The following is an 18352-nucleotide window of genomic DNA, read 5'->3' on the forward strand; positions in this document are numbered from 1 at the left end:
CTATTAAACACCGACGAGTGAGAATAAGAGTCAGAGCAATCCTTATACATAACTTACCCTTGTATATTTGCAAAGAGGCTATTTTTCATATTCACACCCATGACCTTCCATAATTATCAGCTTAAAATAAAAATAAATAAATAAACTGAAAATAACATACATTGAGAGAGAGAGAGAGAGAGAGAGAGAGAGAGAGAGAGAGAGAGAGAGAGAGAGAGAGAGAGGCCTATTAACTTGAAAGCATCAAAACCACCCATTTATTTGGGCTCCATCACAAAATGATATTCAAATCAGAGTCTATATGCAGCTGATTAATTGTTTTCTTATCAAAGAATAGCAAAAAATACTTTTTACACAACAATTAGCCCACATTGGCGAGTGGAACTTTAGAAACAATGTCCAAATGCTTATCAAGCAGCATAGATGCTATGGCCGGAAAATTCTGATAGCCTTTGTAACCTGAAGCCGACAAAAGGGACACCTTGATACTGCAGAAGAACATCTCCGACACAATACATGACCACAAGGAACTATTGTTATATCAACCTCCGCACTCAGACAAACCCGACAAATCCATGCTGATTTTGCTGTATCAGCCTCTTTTGTTGCCCTTTCAACCTTTTCCTGTACAATTAATATAATGTAGCATGTTATTTCAAACTTACAATTTAACTCTACCAGATATGTCCATCATTAAGAATCTAGGAAACTACTTTGTTCAATCATATTACTTTGTTATACATTATAAAACTATTAACCATCCACAAAGCCTTAAACAACTGCTAAGCAATATAGATGCAATATTCTTCAATTGATACTTAGAAGTGGCATGCTTCCCCCCATATAGTATCCGACTGAATCAAGAAGCCTGAAGGAGCACAGTTGCCAGGAAAACCTATGGAGGCATTTGGTAAGTGGATATCCAAATTCCCCAATTAGAAATCTAGTTATAAGATATTTGAATATAAAATGCAGACAAAAATTCAATATTTTCATGTTTGATAAGTGATACCAACATGGGATATTAAATTTTGTAGATCTCATACTCAAACAAATTACAAATAGGTTTTCAAATTATTGGGAAATTAAAATATCTATATGCCAAATTCCTCTTCAGAGAGAAAATAATATTTTCTTTGGTTTGCAGGGTGGTAAAGAAATGGACGAATGGTGGGAAAATTGTAACTGTTCCAGGAATTGAAACATCCATACAGACAGAAGATAACAAAGATAATGGAAGAGCCAATACCTAAAGATTTAACACGTGTCCTTGTCAAAATTTCACAGATCACTCGGAAATCATAGTACTTATAAAAAAAAATCACCAACCTGCTCCAACAGAAGCACTGCCTGAGATTCTCTTAGATTTTCTTGCAAATTTATTGTTCTCTGAAGTAGAGCCTGCTTCTCCACATCCATATTGATCCCGGCAGCAGAGAGTATTTCATTGACAGCCTGCACCAGTTCTGCAGCAGAAACTTTGCCAGACTGCTCTCTCAAAGGCTGCACCTGTTCACACACAATTCTCATTCAGTTTAAGCATATTAAGACATCCAAGCAATTCAAAAGATGTAACAATATGAATAAATACGTTTATTGAGAAAGATTACCGGCAACAACCTACGCAACAGTTAAAGATAGATAACCTTAAGCAAAATAGCTAGCAGTTGAAAAGGACTATATGCTTCCTGTTTCTCTCACCTTTGCCCCAAATTAAACAAGTAAAACAAGAAAAAAGTCATAATTCATTCTTTAGGTTTCATTGAACCAAAACAACTATCTCGACTCTTATATGTGCGGATACTTATTGTTCATGTGCGTGTTATTGGGAAGCACATGAAGGGGTCATGAATTACAATGCCTGTAATGACTACGGATTTACGTTTAGAGAAATCCTCTTTCCTACATAAATGATGAGAAAATAAAGGTTGAAGAAGTTGAATGCGTAGAGCATGCCAAACAGATACTTCTCATTATTAACAAGTTCAGAGGGCTAAACCTGAGAGTAGCTTTCTCCCCTTCCTGAACTCTCTGGGAACTCAACATGAGGCCTGTTACTGCCTACTATAGGGCTATCATGCACCAATGTTTCTTTTAGGGGACTGCTTGCTGCTACACTTTTAAATGAAAATACTTGTGATGAAAGGAAAGTCTGTGTCACTCCTGGTGCAACTTCAATCTTAAATCTGTACAGAGCTTGACCAGCTGATGGTCTGACATCCTCAGGAACCTTACCATATTTCAGTTTTTCTCCGTGTTGAGACCGCCAAGCCACTATTTCACCAGAATAAAAGGGCCTCAATGGATGGAACTGCACAAGACGAGCATCTTGTGGCAATATTTCTTTGCCAACCATATTGCTGGTTCCATTTATGGGTTCAACTTCTTTCTTGTCAGAGCAAAGTTTTAAAACATTAACAACTGCAACCTCAGATCCTTCAGGACAAACTAATAAGGATCCAATAGGCAATATGATAGGAGAGTCTAATACCTGGCTGACTACAATAGCAATGAGATCAAAAAGGGAAATATAAGATGGTGGTTCAGCAACTAGAATACAGGATCTTGATTGGTTCATAAAATAAAGAGTTTGATGTGCAGATTCGTTCTTCCACTCTGGGATAACAAAATCTTTGGCTGCACGTGTAACATCTACTAAATTGGGCAAGAGCAAAAACCTTGTATTTAGATGCTTAACAAATTGCACCTTTTCTGCAGTAGAGTTCAGTAAGCATTCTATTTCATCCAATGAAAATCTATTGAATGCAGGAACGTAACTGGCCATGCTATTAACAACCGTCCATACTGCAGTTTGAAGGGATCTGCTTGATAACTTCTGTTTGATGGTCACTAGAAAAACAGAACCGATAGATCCCAAATACTGTAACTTCTGATTCTCATCTAGTTCCTAAAAGCCCAAACAGAGACATTCCGGTAAGTAAAAGCCATATGCAGACAAAAATAACGTAAAATCATTAACAGCAAAACAGAAGATAACATTAAATAGGAAAATGTATCTGAAATCTTGCTACCTCTATGACAACATCAGACAATTTTTTGATGTCCAGGACAGTACATACTCTCTCAGGAAGATCTGCATGGACAAATCTAATTCTGGAAGTATCAATACATTTAACATATCGAGAACCATACGAATCAACATAAACACAGGATGCTGAGCGAACAAGTCTGCAGCCATCATCAGGAACAATGGCTTCTGATTTCCAGTTAGACCCATCAAATGTGTTCCCTTCAACAATCTGATCACAAATAAAATTCAAAATTTCCATCACAGCACGGAGCTCATTTGGATTTAAATGCTGATATCCACAGGCTTTCTGAAGGTTTAAGAGAAGATCCTTTGCAGCAGTAAGTGTTAGCATGTCCTGAAGCCCCAAATCTTTAAGAATCTTCACGAATGGTAGATATACAGTGGGAAGTTCAAAAGCAAATGGAGACAAATTAATCATCAAACGAGCGAAAAGAGCATCAGCAGTCACTAGGCGCGTTCCATTTGCAGCAGGCAAAAAAGCCACTCCCTGTAGCTCTGCCACATCTGGAAAAGAAAAAGTGATTAGAAATACATTAAGATGATGTACCCCCTTATACACTTTTATGCCTTCTAGGTTGCTATACCATCAACTTAAGCAAAACAACTTAATCAACAGTGCATAATGTTAACAATAAAGGAGATAAAGGATCCCTTGCCTTTCCCTCTCTGACCAGAAAACCAAGAAAAACAGATCATGTACAAGACTTTCTCAAGGTTGGATGAATTGCATAGTGTCAAGAATGAGGGCAAAAAAGATCAAACTCACAATAACTAGGTCATAAAAGCCCTGATACTATGTCAAGAATCAACTCTTCCAAAAGCTTAAGGTTCTGGGTGAAGGTTCATGAATGGTTTTATATCTAATAAGAAACGTAGGGGATCACAGTAGCCCATCCTGAAATATTATCATGCCAAACCCCAAGAGCAATGCAAAATCACATTGAAAATAAAAGTACTGTATTTCAGGTTGGCAGAATCAGACTATTTTTTTTCCCTCAACCCTTTGCCCAAATGCAATAAGATGAGAATAGTAAAGCACCTGAGGAAGAAAGGGAACCCCAAATTTTGTCTAAATATTTTAAAATCTCACAGGTACACTCCTCAATGTTCATTCCGGAAGCAATGGGCCAATGAGCAAGAGTATCTTCACCTCCATTTTTCCCGATTACCTAGGGTAAAACAATGTTAGCATGAAATGCATTTAATAAGTCATACAGAAGGAAAAAGTAAACCAAAAGTATAATTTTTACTTGCAAATGCTTCAAAACTGTGGAAAAAGCTGGAGGACTCCGTAGATGGAAAGCTCCCCAAGAATACTCTGGTGGAACAATGTGTTGTTTGGAAAGAATGGGAGCACAACTCCAAGCTAGAGGCCAATCTTTAGACAAAATAGCTTCACTATATGAAGCAAGAACCCTCTTGCAACCAACACTTGGAAACCCCAGTTCAGCAGGTACACAGGCAATCTTGCCAAGAAGATCACAGAAGTTGTTGCTAAAGAAAAGAGCGAAGTTGGAGAAAACAAATTCAACTACAGATCCTCCTAATGCCCACACTTCTGGTGAAACTTCAGGATGAGAGTTGGTCATGTCTGCCTCAAAATCATCCGACTCACCTGATTTCATGCACTCAAATCCAAGAAACTCAACTCTTTTGGCACATTCAATTATTACATCTACTTCAGTAGCAGTTCTAAGGCCCAGTTTCCTTAATATTTGAAGCCATCCATTAGTACTGAACCTTTCTCCAGGAAATTTTCTTCTCTCACCAAAGAAAATAGAAATTAATATAGCATCATCAGGATCAAATAGTTCTATGGGCTTTAACAGATCTGTTGAAAATTCATCAGAATTTCTCACAAATTTAGTCTCTTTCAGAGCTTCAACCACCAATTGATTTGACTGAAGATCATGCCAATTTTTAAAAACGTATATTAGTATTTCCTCTTGCTCATTCTGAGGCTTCCTGTCAAAGCCAGGCAAGCCAAAGCGTACTAAGATCTGTTGATCACGCAACTCCAGCACCCCAAGGGCTCGAAGAAATGAACTTTCATGTGAATCTGTGGCATAAGAAAGACAATGCTCTTCATGTGGTTTAAAAAATGAATTTGAATGGATCATACACTGATCTTGACCTTGCAACTTAGTATAAGAACCAACAACTGTTTTATATATAGGGAGAGAACGCAAAACTTCAATTTCTTCCGGTGCATAGTGAAAGCCATTGGAAATGAATTCATCAGAAAAAAGTGAAAAAAGCTCATCACAATTTGAAGCTGAGAAGTTAGTAGGTTCATTGAAATATCCAGCTTGCTTAGCTGCCACAAGTTTGGATGCAATAACTTGGCCTAGTGGTTGATCAGGCATAGAAAAACAATTGCATGAAGCAGCGCAATCTATAAATGCCTCATCAAATATGGGTATATTACACTGGTTTAACATTGACAACAACCAGGGATAACTATTTTTGAATCTTTCAAAAGCTGAAATGAAGGACACAGCTAACTCAGCTTCAGAATTATTATCCCTAGATACCCTAACCTCACCCCCATAATTTTCAGTGGATTCTCTTTCTAAAATGCCACTCGTTAATGTTGGTTGCACAAAAGGAGGAATGAAGACCAGATGCCGCTCTCTTACACGGCATAAGACTGGCCTACCAAGAAAAGCAGGAATTAGGGGCCAATGAGAGAAAAGAGATAATTCTTCTTGTGATCCCCTGAAACTTTTCCAGAATATCCTAATCCATTCAGGAGAAGGACCCCCTTGACCACCAGAACTAGGCAGTTTCTCCCATGAGAGCCACGGAGCCATATTTGATCCCATTACATGGTTCACCCAGTCTTCATGGAAAATTAGTTTCATATGATTGGCTAGAAGATTAAGAGAAAAATTCTGCAGTTTCAATAGCGCTTGAAGGTAAAAGTTAGAAAAAATGTCACCCAAGAGAGGTCTGTCTAATACTTTAGGATGAATAAATTTTTCTCCTAAGGGAACCATTAATGATTGTTGCTCCTTATTCCCAATCCAAAGTTCAGTTGAGCCCAACTTTTTTAAATGGCTAGTTGCAGTTGGGCATGGTAAACCTTTGAGTTCTGCAGCAATTGATATAAACTTCGGGTCCCTATTTTGACCTATGCCTGTCACAGCATTCTTGTAAGCCGATGGTCCTGCTCTACCAATATCTTCAACAACACCCCGACCAAAATCAAATAAAGCCTTCCCTAAACTTGTCATCATTTCCAATGCATCTGCAGAACTGGCTGCTCCCTGAGTAGCTATGCCTGTGGAGCTGTGGATATTAGACTCCTGAGAAGAAGTGCTTCTGACATCAGTTTCTTGGCAAAAAGCATTAGTACTAACAGGACCAATTGGTGCATCATCTCTGGGCATGCTGGATGACCCTGTTTCCTGATAATCTGATAAGCAGTACTCAAGAACATCTATATACATGTCAATGGATCGCAGAGTGATTGATTTTGAAGAAATTTTTAGGAGATCCCGAACCATTTTAGGTCTAATTTCACGCACTGAAAAACCCACAGCTTGGATTTCAGTCACCAATTCCCAAGGTACAGAAAATACAGGATAATGCTCTTTTACAAAGCTGCAAACAGTAGCAGGAAGTAAACTACCAATCATCCCATTCCCAGGCTGTGAAAGAAACATGCCTTCTTCAGCCTTGACTAAGTTTCCTGAGTACAGCTGCCACACTGGAAGATCAACAATACGAGAATAAAATGGATGAATTACGCGTTCTTTAAGGCATTCCCAATCAGCTTTAAGAACTGCTGTTGTACTTGAAGGGGTGTAATTGTGATCACCAAGTTGATCAGTCAGAACATGCCTTTCTGAAGAACGTGGCCAGAAGGAGTAGATCTGATCTCCACAAGCCTTCAAAGAGAGATTAATCGCAGGATAGGCACCAGAATCAATTATAGAACTTGAAACATCTCTTCTTAGCTTCTGAATCTCCAAAGCCATTTCAACATAGGAATCACATACACAAGACATCAGCTCTCTGTTCCAAGATTCAATTAATTGATTTCCGGCATCAAAGTGTCCCTCAGCTGAAGCACCTCTGTCTTGGTATTTAAAGAGATAACGACCTCTATTGTGACACACAAGGAAACAACCTAGGACAGTAACAGGAATGTTTATACAACCAGACAAAGGAAGAGGGGTCATAATCGAACTCATTGAGTAAACATTGGCATGATGACCATTTCTGGATATAAGTGCTGCTATTCCAGCAACAGGAGTCAAATTGTAAGCCAGATACCGCCTGAGGAGAAAATTTGAAAGTTCAATAGATGCTATTTAACAAATTTCTTTGGAATAAAAAATTTAAGAGATAGACAAAATTTGGATGGTTAAACTTTAATCATGTTTACTACCAGTCAACTTCAAAGGTAAATTGAGACTTGTTTACCCACCTTCCAACTTTCAATTGAAACAGAACAAATAACAAATTGCAAAAGAACAAGATAAAATATCCCTTAAAAAGGTGTAAAGAAAAAAAAAGTCTAAATTAAATATCAAGACCAACGGCAAGAAGTAAACATCAAAGCTTCCAGTCCCATTAAACCATTGCAGTCAAGTAAGCCTCAAACAAAACTTTGTTCCAAACACCAAACATAATTTTCTATCATAAGTACATCAAAGAAAACAACCGAAGCATGAACAGGCAGAGGACAAAAGACATTAAAACACTGTATATGACTGGGTACGAACTCTTGCTTAAGATTAAGACATGTTCTCCCCTCATTTTGCATGCCATTTTTTTTTTTAATAATAACAATAATAATAAAAATCATTATCCTCTCAACTGATAGATTTTAATTTAAAATTTAGGGGGATGTTACATTTAAAGGAGCCATTCTCAAAGAAAATGAGTATTTTCCAAGAAACAAACCAAACTATGTGAAATTACCGCACACATTCATAAACCTCTCGCTCTTTTTATCTTCTTATTATTTTGTTTAGGAAGAGAAAGTACTTTATCTTTCTTAAAATGAGCTATCAAAAAGTGAACAGGTCTTCTAGTAAAGTTATACAAGGCAAACAACAAAACAACCAAGTTATCGCAAAACGTCAACATGGATTATTGACATTCATGCATTTTGAGCATAAATAGAAGACACATAATATCCACTACATTCTTCGCATAAAATGATACCTATCAAGAGCCATATTTCTCGTTTGCCCAGAACCCAGGCTCAGTACCAGAAGCCATCGATCAATGATTGTAGTCCCTTCTGAATATAAACTCACATCTATTACATGCATTTTTATCGCAGCATTGGAGCTGCTAAATAGTCTTGATAATTGGAACTTTCTCCATTTTTTTTCTGAAAATGGATTCCTCATAACAGAAGATGATGGATCAATGCTTATTGAAAAATTCTGGCATGGATGTGAATGTCCTTCTTCCCATGTTGATATTGACACCTGATGACAAAACAATTTCACTCCGATTCAAAATAGATTTATGAAAGCAGTCCAGACAAAAATGCTCTCAGTTAACAATCACAAACAAGAAAAATCAAGCATATAAGTGTTTTCTAAGAAGAATTTTCTATTAATAATAGAAAAAAGAGCAAGTAAAATTCTGGAGGATAAGGTATCCTTAGAAAAAAAAATACCAAAAAATAAAATTAGTCCTTGGTATTTCAAAAAAGAACTCTCCATCAAATCTCACCTGGGAGGGTAGAGGTGAGAAAATCCTTGTACACAGCCTTAACCTTGCATCTTTGCAAATAGGTTGTTTATTGAATTTGAACTCTTACTACTGCTCTATACTCGCTATCTATCCTTGGTTATTCATCCAAAAAAAAAGTTGTTTATTAGATCTGCAGTTAATTGAGCTTAGCTCTGTAACTAGTCCTTGATTATCTCCTGTACTTATTCACTTATGACACCAATGAGATAGACCGTGCGTACACAATATACACATTTCTGTCAAATGCTCTTTGATAAAGTAGTCCCAGGTCTGGCTAGTCCAATACAAGTTAGGTAACAAGCTACAAAAAGAGAGACAGAGAATGAAAAAAAAAAAATTGTGGAAAACCCTAGCCAGCATGTTTCTCTTTTTCTTGGGTCTGATGCCGAAGAAACATAATTAAGATACCTGAATGATTTTCATTTTTCATCTTCAGCACTAATTTTTTTAGTTTCATCAACAACCCAATCTAATATCCATGGCAGACAGCATTAGACCTTCACCACACCAAATCCCTAGTTATTTCTTACTCGAATTTGCAGCAAAACCTAATCTAGCAAGAACTGCTCAGGCCCATTAAGCCTCAACCTAATGCTTTCAAACTATTAAGAGTAGTTGTTAGAATAGTTCAGTGTATATAGTCCCACATCTTGTGGGCTTAGCTTATTAGGTCTTTTAATCTCTTAAAACAGAAAGCTCTTTTACATTGTAACACACTATTATTCAATATACAATTATTCTTTAATCTCAAGTTGGTACCAAAGCTTTTTCGTTTCACTTCCGCTAAAACCCTAAGCTCACTACTTAGGTGTTCTCTTCTATTTTTCCGTGCCTTCTCCCGGCAAGTTTTTCATCAGCCGTGTGTCCCTACGGCAAGTTCTCTATGTCGTGCGTCTCTCCGGCTTGTTTCTTCAACCGTCAAAACCACTGCCCGCCGCCAACAACCACCGTTCGTCACTGTTCAGACCACCAGAGTACAGTTCCGGCGTCGATTTCAACCAAAAAGCCTGCGATCAAAGCCCTCTCTCCGGCGACCAAGTCTGTGGAAGACCCATCACTAGAGGAGTCCCCACGCGCAGCTCCTTCTCTCTGCGCGTGGTGCTAACGAGCCAACCTTCACCGACGCATGTGCACTGTTTCGGCGTCCTTTTCCCATCGTTCCTGGACAGACTAGCTTGGTTTTTCCTCCTCTCTTCAAATATGTGCTTGATTTTTTGTGGGTCTCACTTTCGACGCGTGTTTCTTCTTGATTGGTATCTTTTACCTTCGTTTACGGCTTTTATATTTTGTTTTTAATGTCAGCAGTGTCCCCTGATCTCTCGGAGGTTAACTCCCCTCCTCCTACCAAAACTTCCTCAGGAATCATCTGTACTAATGTTGGGCCGATTACCTTTTCCAAACTGAAGGGTTCTGATAATTACAAGAATTGGGCCACTGTTCGTGTCTAGCTCTTTGGACAGGGGCATGGGCGTCATCTCTCTGTTCCATCAACTGATATCCCTAAGGCTGAGAAATCTGAAGGGAAAGGATTGATAATCAACTTCTGAGTATTCTTTGATAGTAAATGAATCTGAAATATATTGTATATTCAAGTGTATAAGTCTGTACAAGGAGGCTCTCTATTTATAGAGACTAAAAAGACCTAATGGGATGACCTAATGGGCCAAGCCCACAATCTAGACTATTCTAGACTATTCTAATAATAATAAAATATTATTATTTCTAACACTCCCCCTCAAGCTGGTGCGTATATATCAAAAGCTCCCAGCTTGTTACAAATATGATCTATTCGGGGACCTCTAAGAGCTTTAGTGAATACATCCGCAAGTTGATCATTGGAATTGACAAATGCTGTCTCGATCTCCCTTGACTGGATCTTTTCTCTAACAAAATGACAGTCAATTTCTATATGCTTGGTCCTCTCATGAAAGACTGGGTTAGAGGATATATGCAAAGCGGCTTGGTTGTCACAAATGAGCTTCATAGGCCTTTGTTCACAGAGACGAAGTTCCTTCAGCAATTGTCTCAGCCAGATGAGCTCACAGGTTGCATTTGCCATTGCCCGATATTCTGCCTCCGCACTGGATCTGGCGACCACAGTTTGCTTCTTACTCTTCGAAGAGATCAAATTTCCTCCGAAAAGAACACAATACCCTGAGGTGGATCGTCTATCTGAAGGAGAACCTGCCCAGTCAGCATCTGAATAACTAGAGATCTCTGAACTCCCTTTATTTGTATATAATAAACCTCTTCCTGGCGCCTTTTTAATATATCGGAGAATTCTAATAACTGCATCCCAATGGGAGTCACAGGGAGAATCAAGAAATTGACTTGCAACACTCACTGCGAAGGAGATATCTGGCCTTGTCACAGTAAGATAATTCAATTTTCCAACTAGTCGACGGTAGCGACTAGGATCTGGCAGTGGCTCCCCCTGTCCTGGTAATAACTTAACATTGGGGTCCATAGGTGTATCAATGGGTTTACAGCCTAACATTCCAGTCTCATCTAGGATATCCAGTGCATACTTCCTCTGACAGATGGAAATGCCCCGCCTAGACTGTGCAACTTCGATCCCCAAGAAATATCGAAGTCTGCCAAGATCTTTGGTCTGAAAATGATTGAATAAATGCTCTTTCAACTGATCAATCCCGATCTGATCACTGCCTGTAATGATAATGTCATCAACATAGACCAGGAGATAAACGCACTGGCCAGAAGAGCTATGCCGGTAAAAGACAGAATGATCGGCTTTGCTTCTGATTAAGCCAAAGGATTCAACAACTGAACTAAAGCGGCTAAACCAGGCCCGAGGAGATTGCTTCAGGCCATATAAAGATTTCCGAAGTTTACATATCATTCCAGAACTCTCCCCCTGAGCAACAAAACCTGGTGGTTGCTCCATATAAACTTCTTCCTGCAAGTCACCATGTAGAAAAGCATTCTTAATATCAAGTTGGAGAAGAGGCCAGTGATGAATGGCGGCAAGGGCAAGAAACAGGCGAACAGAAGCCATCTTAGCAACAGGAGAAAAGGTATCCCCATAATCAAGACCAAAGATCTGTGTGTATCCCTTGGCCACTAAGCGAGCTTTAAGGCGATCAACAGTGCCATCAGGACCAACTTTAACTATGAACACCCATCGACAACCAACAACAGACTTCCCGGGAGGAGCACGAACAAGATCCCAAGTGCCATTAGAGTGAAGTGCCTGCATTTCATCAAGCATCGCCTGGCGCCACCCTGGATGAGATAGTGCTTCACCTGTGGTTTTAGGGATGGAAACAGAAGAGAGACTAGAAACAAAAGTAAAATGTTGTGAAGAAAGTCTGTCATAACTCAAGAAAGAATAAAGGGGATAAGGATTTCGAGTGGATCGAATACCTTTCCGAAGGGCAATGGGAGGAGTCTCTGATGGAGGATCCGGAGGAGAAGAGCCGACGGGAAAGGGCGATAAGTCATCAAGAGGCAAAGTCGGAGGAGGTGCAGGCTGACGACGCTGGTATGTGAGGAGAGAACGATCTGCAGGTATGGAGGTAAATGGTTGCTCCTCTGGAATAGGGGCACCTGCAGCTGGTAAAGACAAGTCAAGAAAAGGAACAGGAAGGACCTGATCAACTTGTGACACTGGAGACGGAGTAGAGTGAAAAGGCTGCTGATCAAGGAAAGTGACATCAGCAGAAACGATATAACGCTTGAGATCAGGTGAATAGCAACGATACCCTTTTTGAAAACGGGTATACCCAAGGAAAATACATTTGAAGGCCTTGGATGTCAACTTGTCTTTACCTGGAGTAAGATCATGAACAAAACAAGTACAGCCAAAAATATGTAAAGGCAGAGGATAAGAAGGTGCTCCGGAAAACAAAATACTGTGGGGAACATCATTATTTAGCACAGAAGAGGGCATGCGGTTGATAAGGAAACATGAGGTGATAATAGCATCTGCCCAAAAACGAAGTGGGACGTTCATATGAATGAGAAGAGTACGTGTAGTTTCAACTAGATGTCTATTTTTACGTTCAGCGACTCCATTTTGTTGTGGAGTGTAGGGACAAGTAGTCTGGTGTATCGTCCCATGTGTATCCAAAAATTTAGAAAATTCGAGAGACACATACTCTTTTGCATTATCACTGCGCAAGATTGGAATAGAAGCACCAAATTGAGTTTTTATTTCTGCACAAAACTTTTGATAAATTGAAAATAACTCAGAACGATTTTTCATTAAATAAACCCAAGTGCAACGGGAGAAATCATCAATAAAGGTTACAAAATACTGAAAACCCAAAACTGACATAGTCCGACTCGGACCCCAAATATCAGAATGAACAATAGAAAAGGGAGCAGCAGCTCTTTTATTGACTCTACTAGCAAAGGAAGAACGAGTATGCTTTCCCTGCTGACAAGACTGACAATTCAAAGACTTAAGACCTGACAAAAAAGGAACCATATGCTGAAGCTTCGAGAGACTTGGATGACCCAGACGGCTATGGAGAAGCTCAGGAGACTCTGTGAGAGAGCATGCAACTGGAGCAGAGGGTGCATGCAGATAGTAGAGACCTCGTGACTCACCGCCCGCTCCAATCGTCTTCCCCGTACTCGGATCCTGCATAGAAAAAGACTGTTTAGAAAAGGTGATAGAGCAAGAAAGAGAATGGGTCAATTGACTAACAGAAATTAAATTAAAAGGAATGCCAGGGATGTAATAAACAGAGGTTAAAGTCAAGAAGGGAGTTGGTTTGGCTTGCCCAATGCCACGAGCAGGAGCCTTGGTGCCATCAGCAAGAGTAACAGAGGGAAGATTATTAGAAAAGGTAAGGGAAGTAAAAAGATCCTTATTACCACAAAGATGATCAGTAGCACCTGAGTCTATTATCCAGGGTCCAAGAGACGATTGAGAAAAACAAGCAACATGATTACCAGTATCTGGAGCAGGTGGCTGAGAAGAACTCTTCTGGAGAAGGGCCTCATAGTCTGCAGTGGAAATAGTCACTGATCCGGTAGAGGGCGGCACAACATCTGTTTGAGCAAAGTTCATATGTGGTGGCTTCAAGTGAGGGTACTTTCTATAACAACGTTCGTCAATGTGGCCCAGATATTGGCAATAATTACACCGAGGCCTTTGTCCTCGGCCACCCTGTCCATACGACATCGTCTGTCCTCGCCCGCCTGGGCCATATGAAGTCATGGGCCCGCGACCGCCTTGTCCGCGGCCACGACCACGACCGCGACCACCATTGTTCCAATTACCACGAGAGACTAAAGCAGCAGAATCAGACAAGAGAGCAGTAGAGTCAGTAGCTGTGACGTGTGCGGGAGCCACCTTATCTTGAAGATTCAGAAGGCGCTGAAAGGTCTAGGATATGCTGGGAATCGCAGTACTGGTTAGAATGTTCTCACGAACACTTTCTAATCCGTCAGGGAGACCAGAGAGAGTCACAACCGTAAAGAGACGCTCCACTTGCGTCCTGTACACTGTAGCATCCGCAGCATGAGGTAACATAGCCAAAAATTCCTGCATCAAAGAACGAATCTTACCAACATAAACTTCCATACGAGCTTCGGGTGATTTGCGCAAATCCATCATCTGGGAGACAATGGAATAAAGTTGTTGAATATCATTGGTGTAGAGGTTTTTGGCTTCCGTCCACACATCATAGCAGGTCTCAAAAGGAATGAAAATATTGAGAAGAGATGAATCAATGGATTGCCAAAGAATACTGAGGAGCTGAGCATCAACTTTCTCCCATTCAGTCATCTGATCCTGGGAAATATCAGTCTTCTTAGTGGTGAGATGTTTGTCATGGCCTTGACCGGTAAACCAGATCTTAACGGAGGTAGACCAGGTCTTGTAAGTGGCAGATCCGGTCAATTTCAGAGTTGTGATAGATGGAATAGCACTTGAAATGATGCCGGAAGAATGTTTACTGGTTCCTTCCATCAGGAACAGCGATCAGACAACCAAAAAACTGTAAAAATTACGCGAAAAAGGAACAAAGTAGCGACTTTTGCACTAGAAACCCTCGAACGGAAGAGACCCACAACGATCGGTCACTGGATCTGGAAGGAGGAGGCAGAGGCGAGCCTGTCTGCCTTGGTTTGGTCGGAAAAGGTGGCCGGAACAGTGCACACGCGCCGGAGAGAGGTGGCGCGTGAGGCCCACGCGCAGACAGCTGTGGTGGCGCGTGGAGGCGCGTGCGGCGGCCGTTTGGGACGGGTCTTGGACAGAAATGGTCGCCGGCGTGAGGGGATCCTGATCGCGTGGTTTCTCGCCGGAAAGGTGGCCGGAACAGTGATGAACAGTGACGGAAAAGTGTTTCTTGCGATGTGAACAGTGTTTTCTGGTCAAATAATGAAGGAGGATGACGATCTGAGATCGAAAAAGGGTCTAACAATGTTCGGAGGGTTGAAAAAGGTTGCCGGTATGATGCACGGCGGTAAAAAGGTTTGCCGGTATGATGCACGGCAGTACAACGAAAGAAAAAATATATATATATGCGGAAGCAGAGCCCTCAGATCGAGAGCTCTGATACCAAAATGAATCTGACATATATTGTATATTCAAGTGTATAAGTCTGTACAAGGAGGCTCTCTATTTATAGAGACTAAAAAGACCTAATGGGATGACCTAATGGGCCAAGCCCACAATCTAGACTATTCTAGGCTATTCTAATAATAATAAAATAATATTATTTCTAACAATAGTCTATTGATCCAGTTGTCTGGGATATTTTCTACTCTTTTCAGACATGCTATGAAGTGTGGGAGGAAGCCAAACACCTCTACACTAATGATATCCAGGAGCTCTATTCAATCATATCTTAACTCATGAAGTTGCACAAATCATCTGATATTCAAATGGAAACATATATTGGGAAAAGTCAATCTTTGATGCAGGCATACTTGGACATGATGCCATACCCTTCTGATGCTTTTGTATATCAAAAACAGGTAGAACGTCTCTTTATAGTAACCACTCTTTTTGATCTTCCCCAGGAGTATGATGTTGTCCAGGGCACTATCTTGACTATTATGGATCATAGTCTATCACTGACCTACCAACACCTCTTGAATCTCAACAAGAAACCAATTTCTTCTCTTGATTCATCTTCTGTTGTTGATTCCACTGCTCTTGTTTCCCGTACTGACACTCGCGGGAATAGTGGACGTGGCCGCGGTCATGACCGGGGCCCAGGCGGATGTGATCAGAGACCTTGTAATTATTGTCAGCAACTTGGTCATTTTGAAGATCGCTGTTACATGAAGTATCCTCACCTGCGACCATCTTTTGCTGCGAATATAGCTCAGTCAGACACTGCTTCCTCTGGTTCAGTTTCTCTCTCACCTGCGGACTATACCGCACTTCAGACTCTTCTCAAGAAGGCTTCTCCTCAGTCTCAGCCTTCTGCTACAGATATTGGTAATTTCGTTACTTGTGTTTCTCATTCTACATCACTTGGCCCTTGGATATTTGACTCGGGTGCTACCGATCAACTCTGTGGTAATAAGAAATTCTTTACATCTCTTATTTATTCTGATCATTTACCTTCTTCTACCCTTGTTGATGGAACCAAAGCCCCAATTCGTGGGATTGGACAAGCTCGTCCAACCTCTACCTTGACCTTGACATTTGTTTATTACATTCCTGGCATCCCTTATAAAATTTCTATTAGTAAATTGGTCCACTCCCTCACTTGCATCATTACTTTCTCTAACCATTATGTTTCTGTGCAGGATCCGGGTACGAGGAAGTTGATTGGAGTGGGTCGTGAGTCACGGGGTCTATATCATCTGGTTGTGCCTCATCCTTCAGTGGCATGCTCTCTCACAGAATCTCCACAACTTATCCACAATTGCCTCGGTCATCCAAGTCTTTCAAAGTTGCAAAAGATGATTCGTCTTTTATCCGGTCTTTAGTCTTTAGATTGTGTGCCGTGTCAGCAAAGGAAGCATAAACGCTCCCCTTTGATAGTCGAGTCATAAACGAGTTGATGCTCCTTTCTCTCGTTCATTCAGATATTTGGGTCCAAGTCGCACTTTGTCTGTTTTAATTTTTTGGTATTTTGTTACCTTTATTGATGATTATTCTCGTTGTACTAAGATTTATTTAATGAAAAATTGTTTTAAGTTATTTTCTGTTGAGATATATAGTCCCACATTGGTTGTATGTGCAACTAATATGGAGTTTATAAGGTCTTGGGCACTCCCACCCTTTGAGCTAGCTTTTGGGGTGGTGTATTCCAAGGTTCTTATCACATGGTATCAGAGCCTCGCTGCCCCCCACTTTCTCTTGTGGCGTTTCTTAGCACAGGTAGGCTGGGCCTGTTGCATTGTGTTGAGATATATAATCTCACATTGGTTGTATGTGCAACTAATGTGGAGTTTATAAGGTCTTGTGGAGTTTATAAGGTCTTGGGCACTCCCACCCTATGAGCTAACTTTTGGGGTGGTGTATCTCAAGGTTCTTTACATAGTATCAGAGCCTCGTCGCCCCCCACTTTCTCTTGTGGCGTTTCTTAGCACAGGTAGGCTGGGCCTGTTGCATTGTCCACTCTTCAAGCCCAATGGGCTCTCGTGTGAGGGGGCGTGTTGAAATATATAGTCTCACATTGGTTGTATGTGCAACTAATGTGGAGTTTATAAGGTCTTGGGCACTCCCACCCTTTGAGCTAACTTTTGGGGTGGTGTATCTCAAGGTTCTTTACACATTGTCCACTCTTCAAGCCCAATGGGCTCTCATGTGAGGGGGCGTGTTGAGATATATAGTCGCACATTGGTTGTATGTGCAACCAATGCGGAGTTTATAAGGTCTTGGGCACTCCCACCCTTTGAACTAGCTTTTGGGGTGGTGTATCCCAAGGTTCTTATCACATCCTTGTTTTGTTCTTATACCCCTTATTATCACCCGTCACGAATAAGGACTGCTGATGGTAGTTTCTCTAATATTGCGGGAAAGGGATCCATTAAGCTCTCTGATCATATTACTCTGAATTCTGTCCTTCATGTCCCTTCTCTTACTTGTAACCTTATCTCTATTAGTAAACTTTCCTCTGAATTGCATTGTGTTGCTAAATTCTCTGCCAAAACCTGTGTTTTTTCAGGATCAGGATTCGGGGCTGATGATTGGCAGTGCTAGAGAGGAAGAAGGACTTTACTATTTTGAAGAGGATTCTCATGAAAAGAGAATTTTTGCAAATCACTCTTTATGTTAATCAGACGATTGTAATGATGTTTTGTTGTGGAATCGTCGTTTAGGACACCCAAATTTCTTTTATCTTCAAAAGTTGTTTCCAAACTTATTTATCAATAAAAAACCAAGTTCCTTTTTTTGTGATGATTATCAGTTTGCAAAACACTCTCGTGTTTCTTATTCCCTCAGAAATTATAATGTTTCGTCTCCATTTACATTGATCCATAGTGATATTTGGGGGCCAGCTCGTGAAAAAAATATATCTGGAACTCGTTGGTTTATTACTTTCATTGATGATCATTCTAGAGTATGTTGGGTATATCTTCTAAAGGATAAGTCTGAAGCTGCAGCCACTTTTAAAAACTTTCATGCTATGGTACGAACTCAAT

At 40.4% G+C, this 18352-nt stretch overlaps 1 protein-coding gene across 1 annotated transcript in view; it reads right to left on the reverse strand.

The window, feature by feature from the left end:
• Positions 1-211: 211 nt before the first annotated feature.
• LOC133294235 (uncharacterized) overlaps positions 212-18352 on the reverse strand; it is a 46464-nt gene continuing 28323 nt past the window's right edge. The window contains 9 exon segments of the mRNA XM_061492891.1: positions 212-624; positions 1330-1491; positions 1982-2908; positions 3033-3556; positions 4092-4221; positions 4303-6376; positions 6455-6839; positions 6876-7336; positions 8231-8502. Of these exon segments, the coding sequence (XP_061348875.1) occupies positions 427-624; positions 1330-1491; positions 1982-2908; positions 3033-3556; positions 4092-4221; positions 4303-6376; positions 6455-6839; positions 6876-7336; positions 8231-8502 (5133 nt within the window). The 3' untranslated portion in view covers positions 212-426.

This window comes from Gastrolobium bilobum, unplaced genomic scaffold, assembly GCF_033153095.1.
Source record: "Gastrolobium bilobum isolate Gb01-03AN ecotype WA unplaced genomic scaffold, APGP_CSIRO_Gbil_v1 utg6975, whole genome shotgun sequence".
NCBI classification, from domain to species: Eukaryota; Viridiplantae; Streptophyta; class Magnoliopsida; order Fabales; family Fabaceae; genus Gastrolobium; species Gastrolobium bilobum.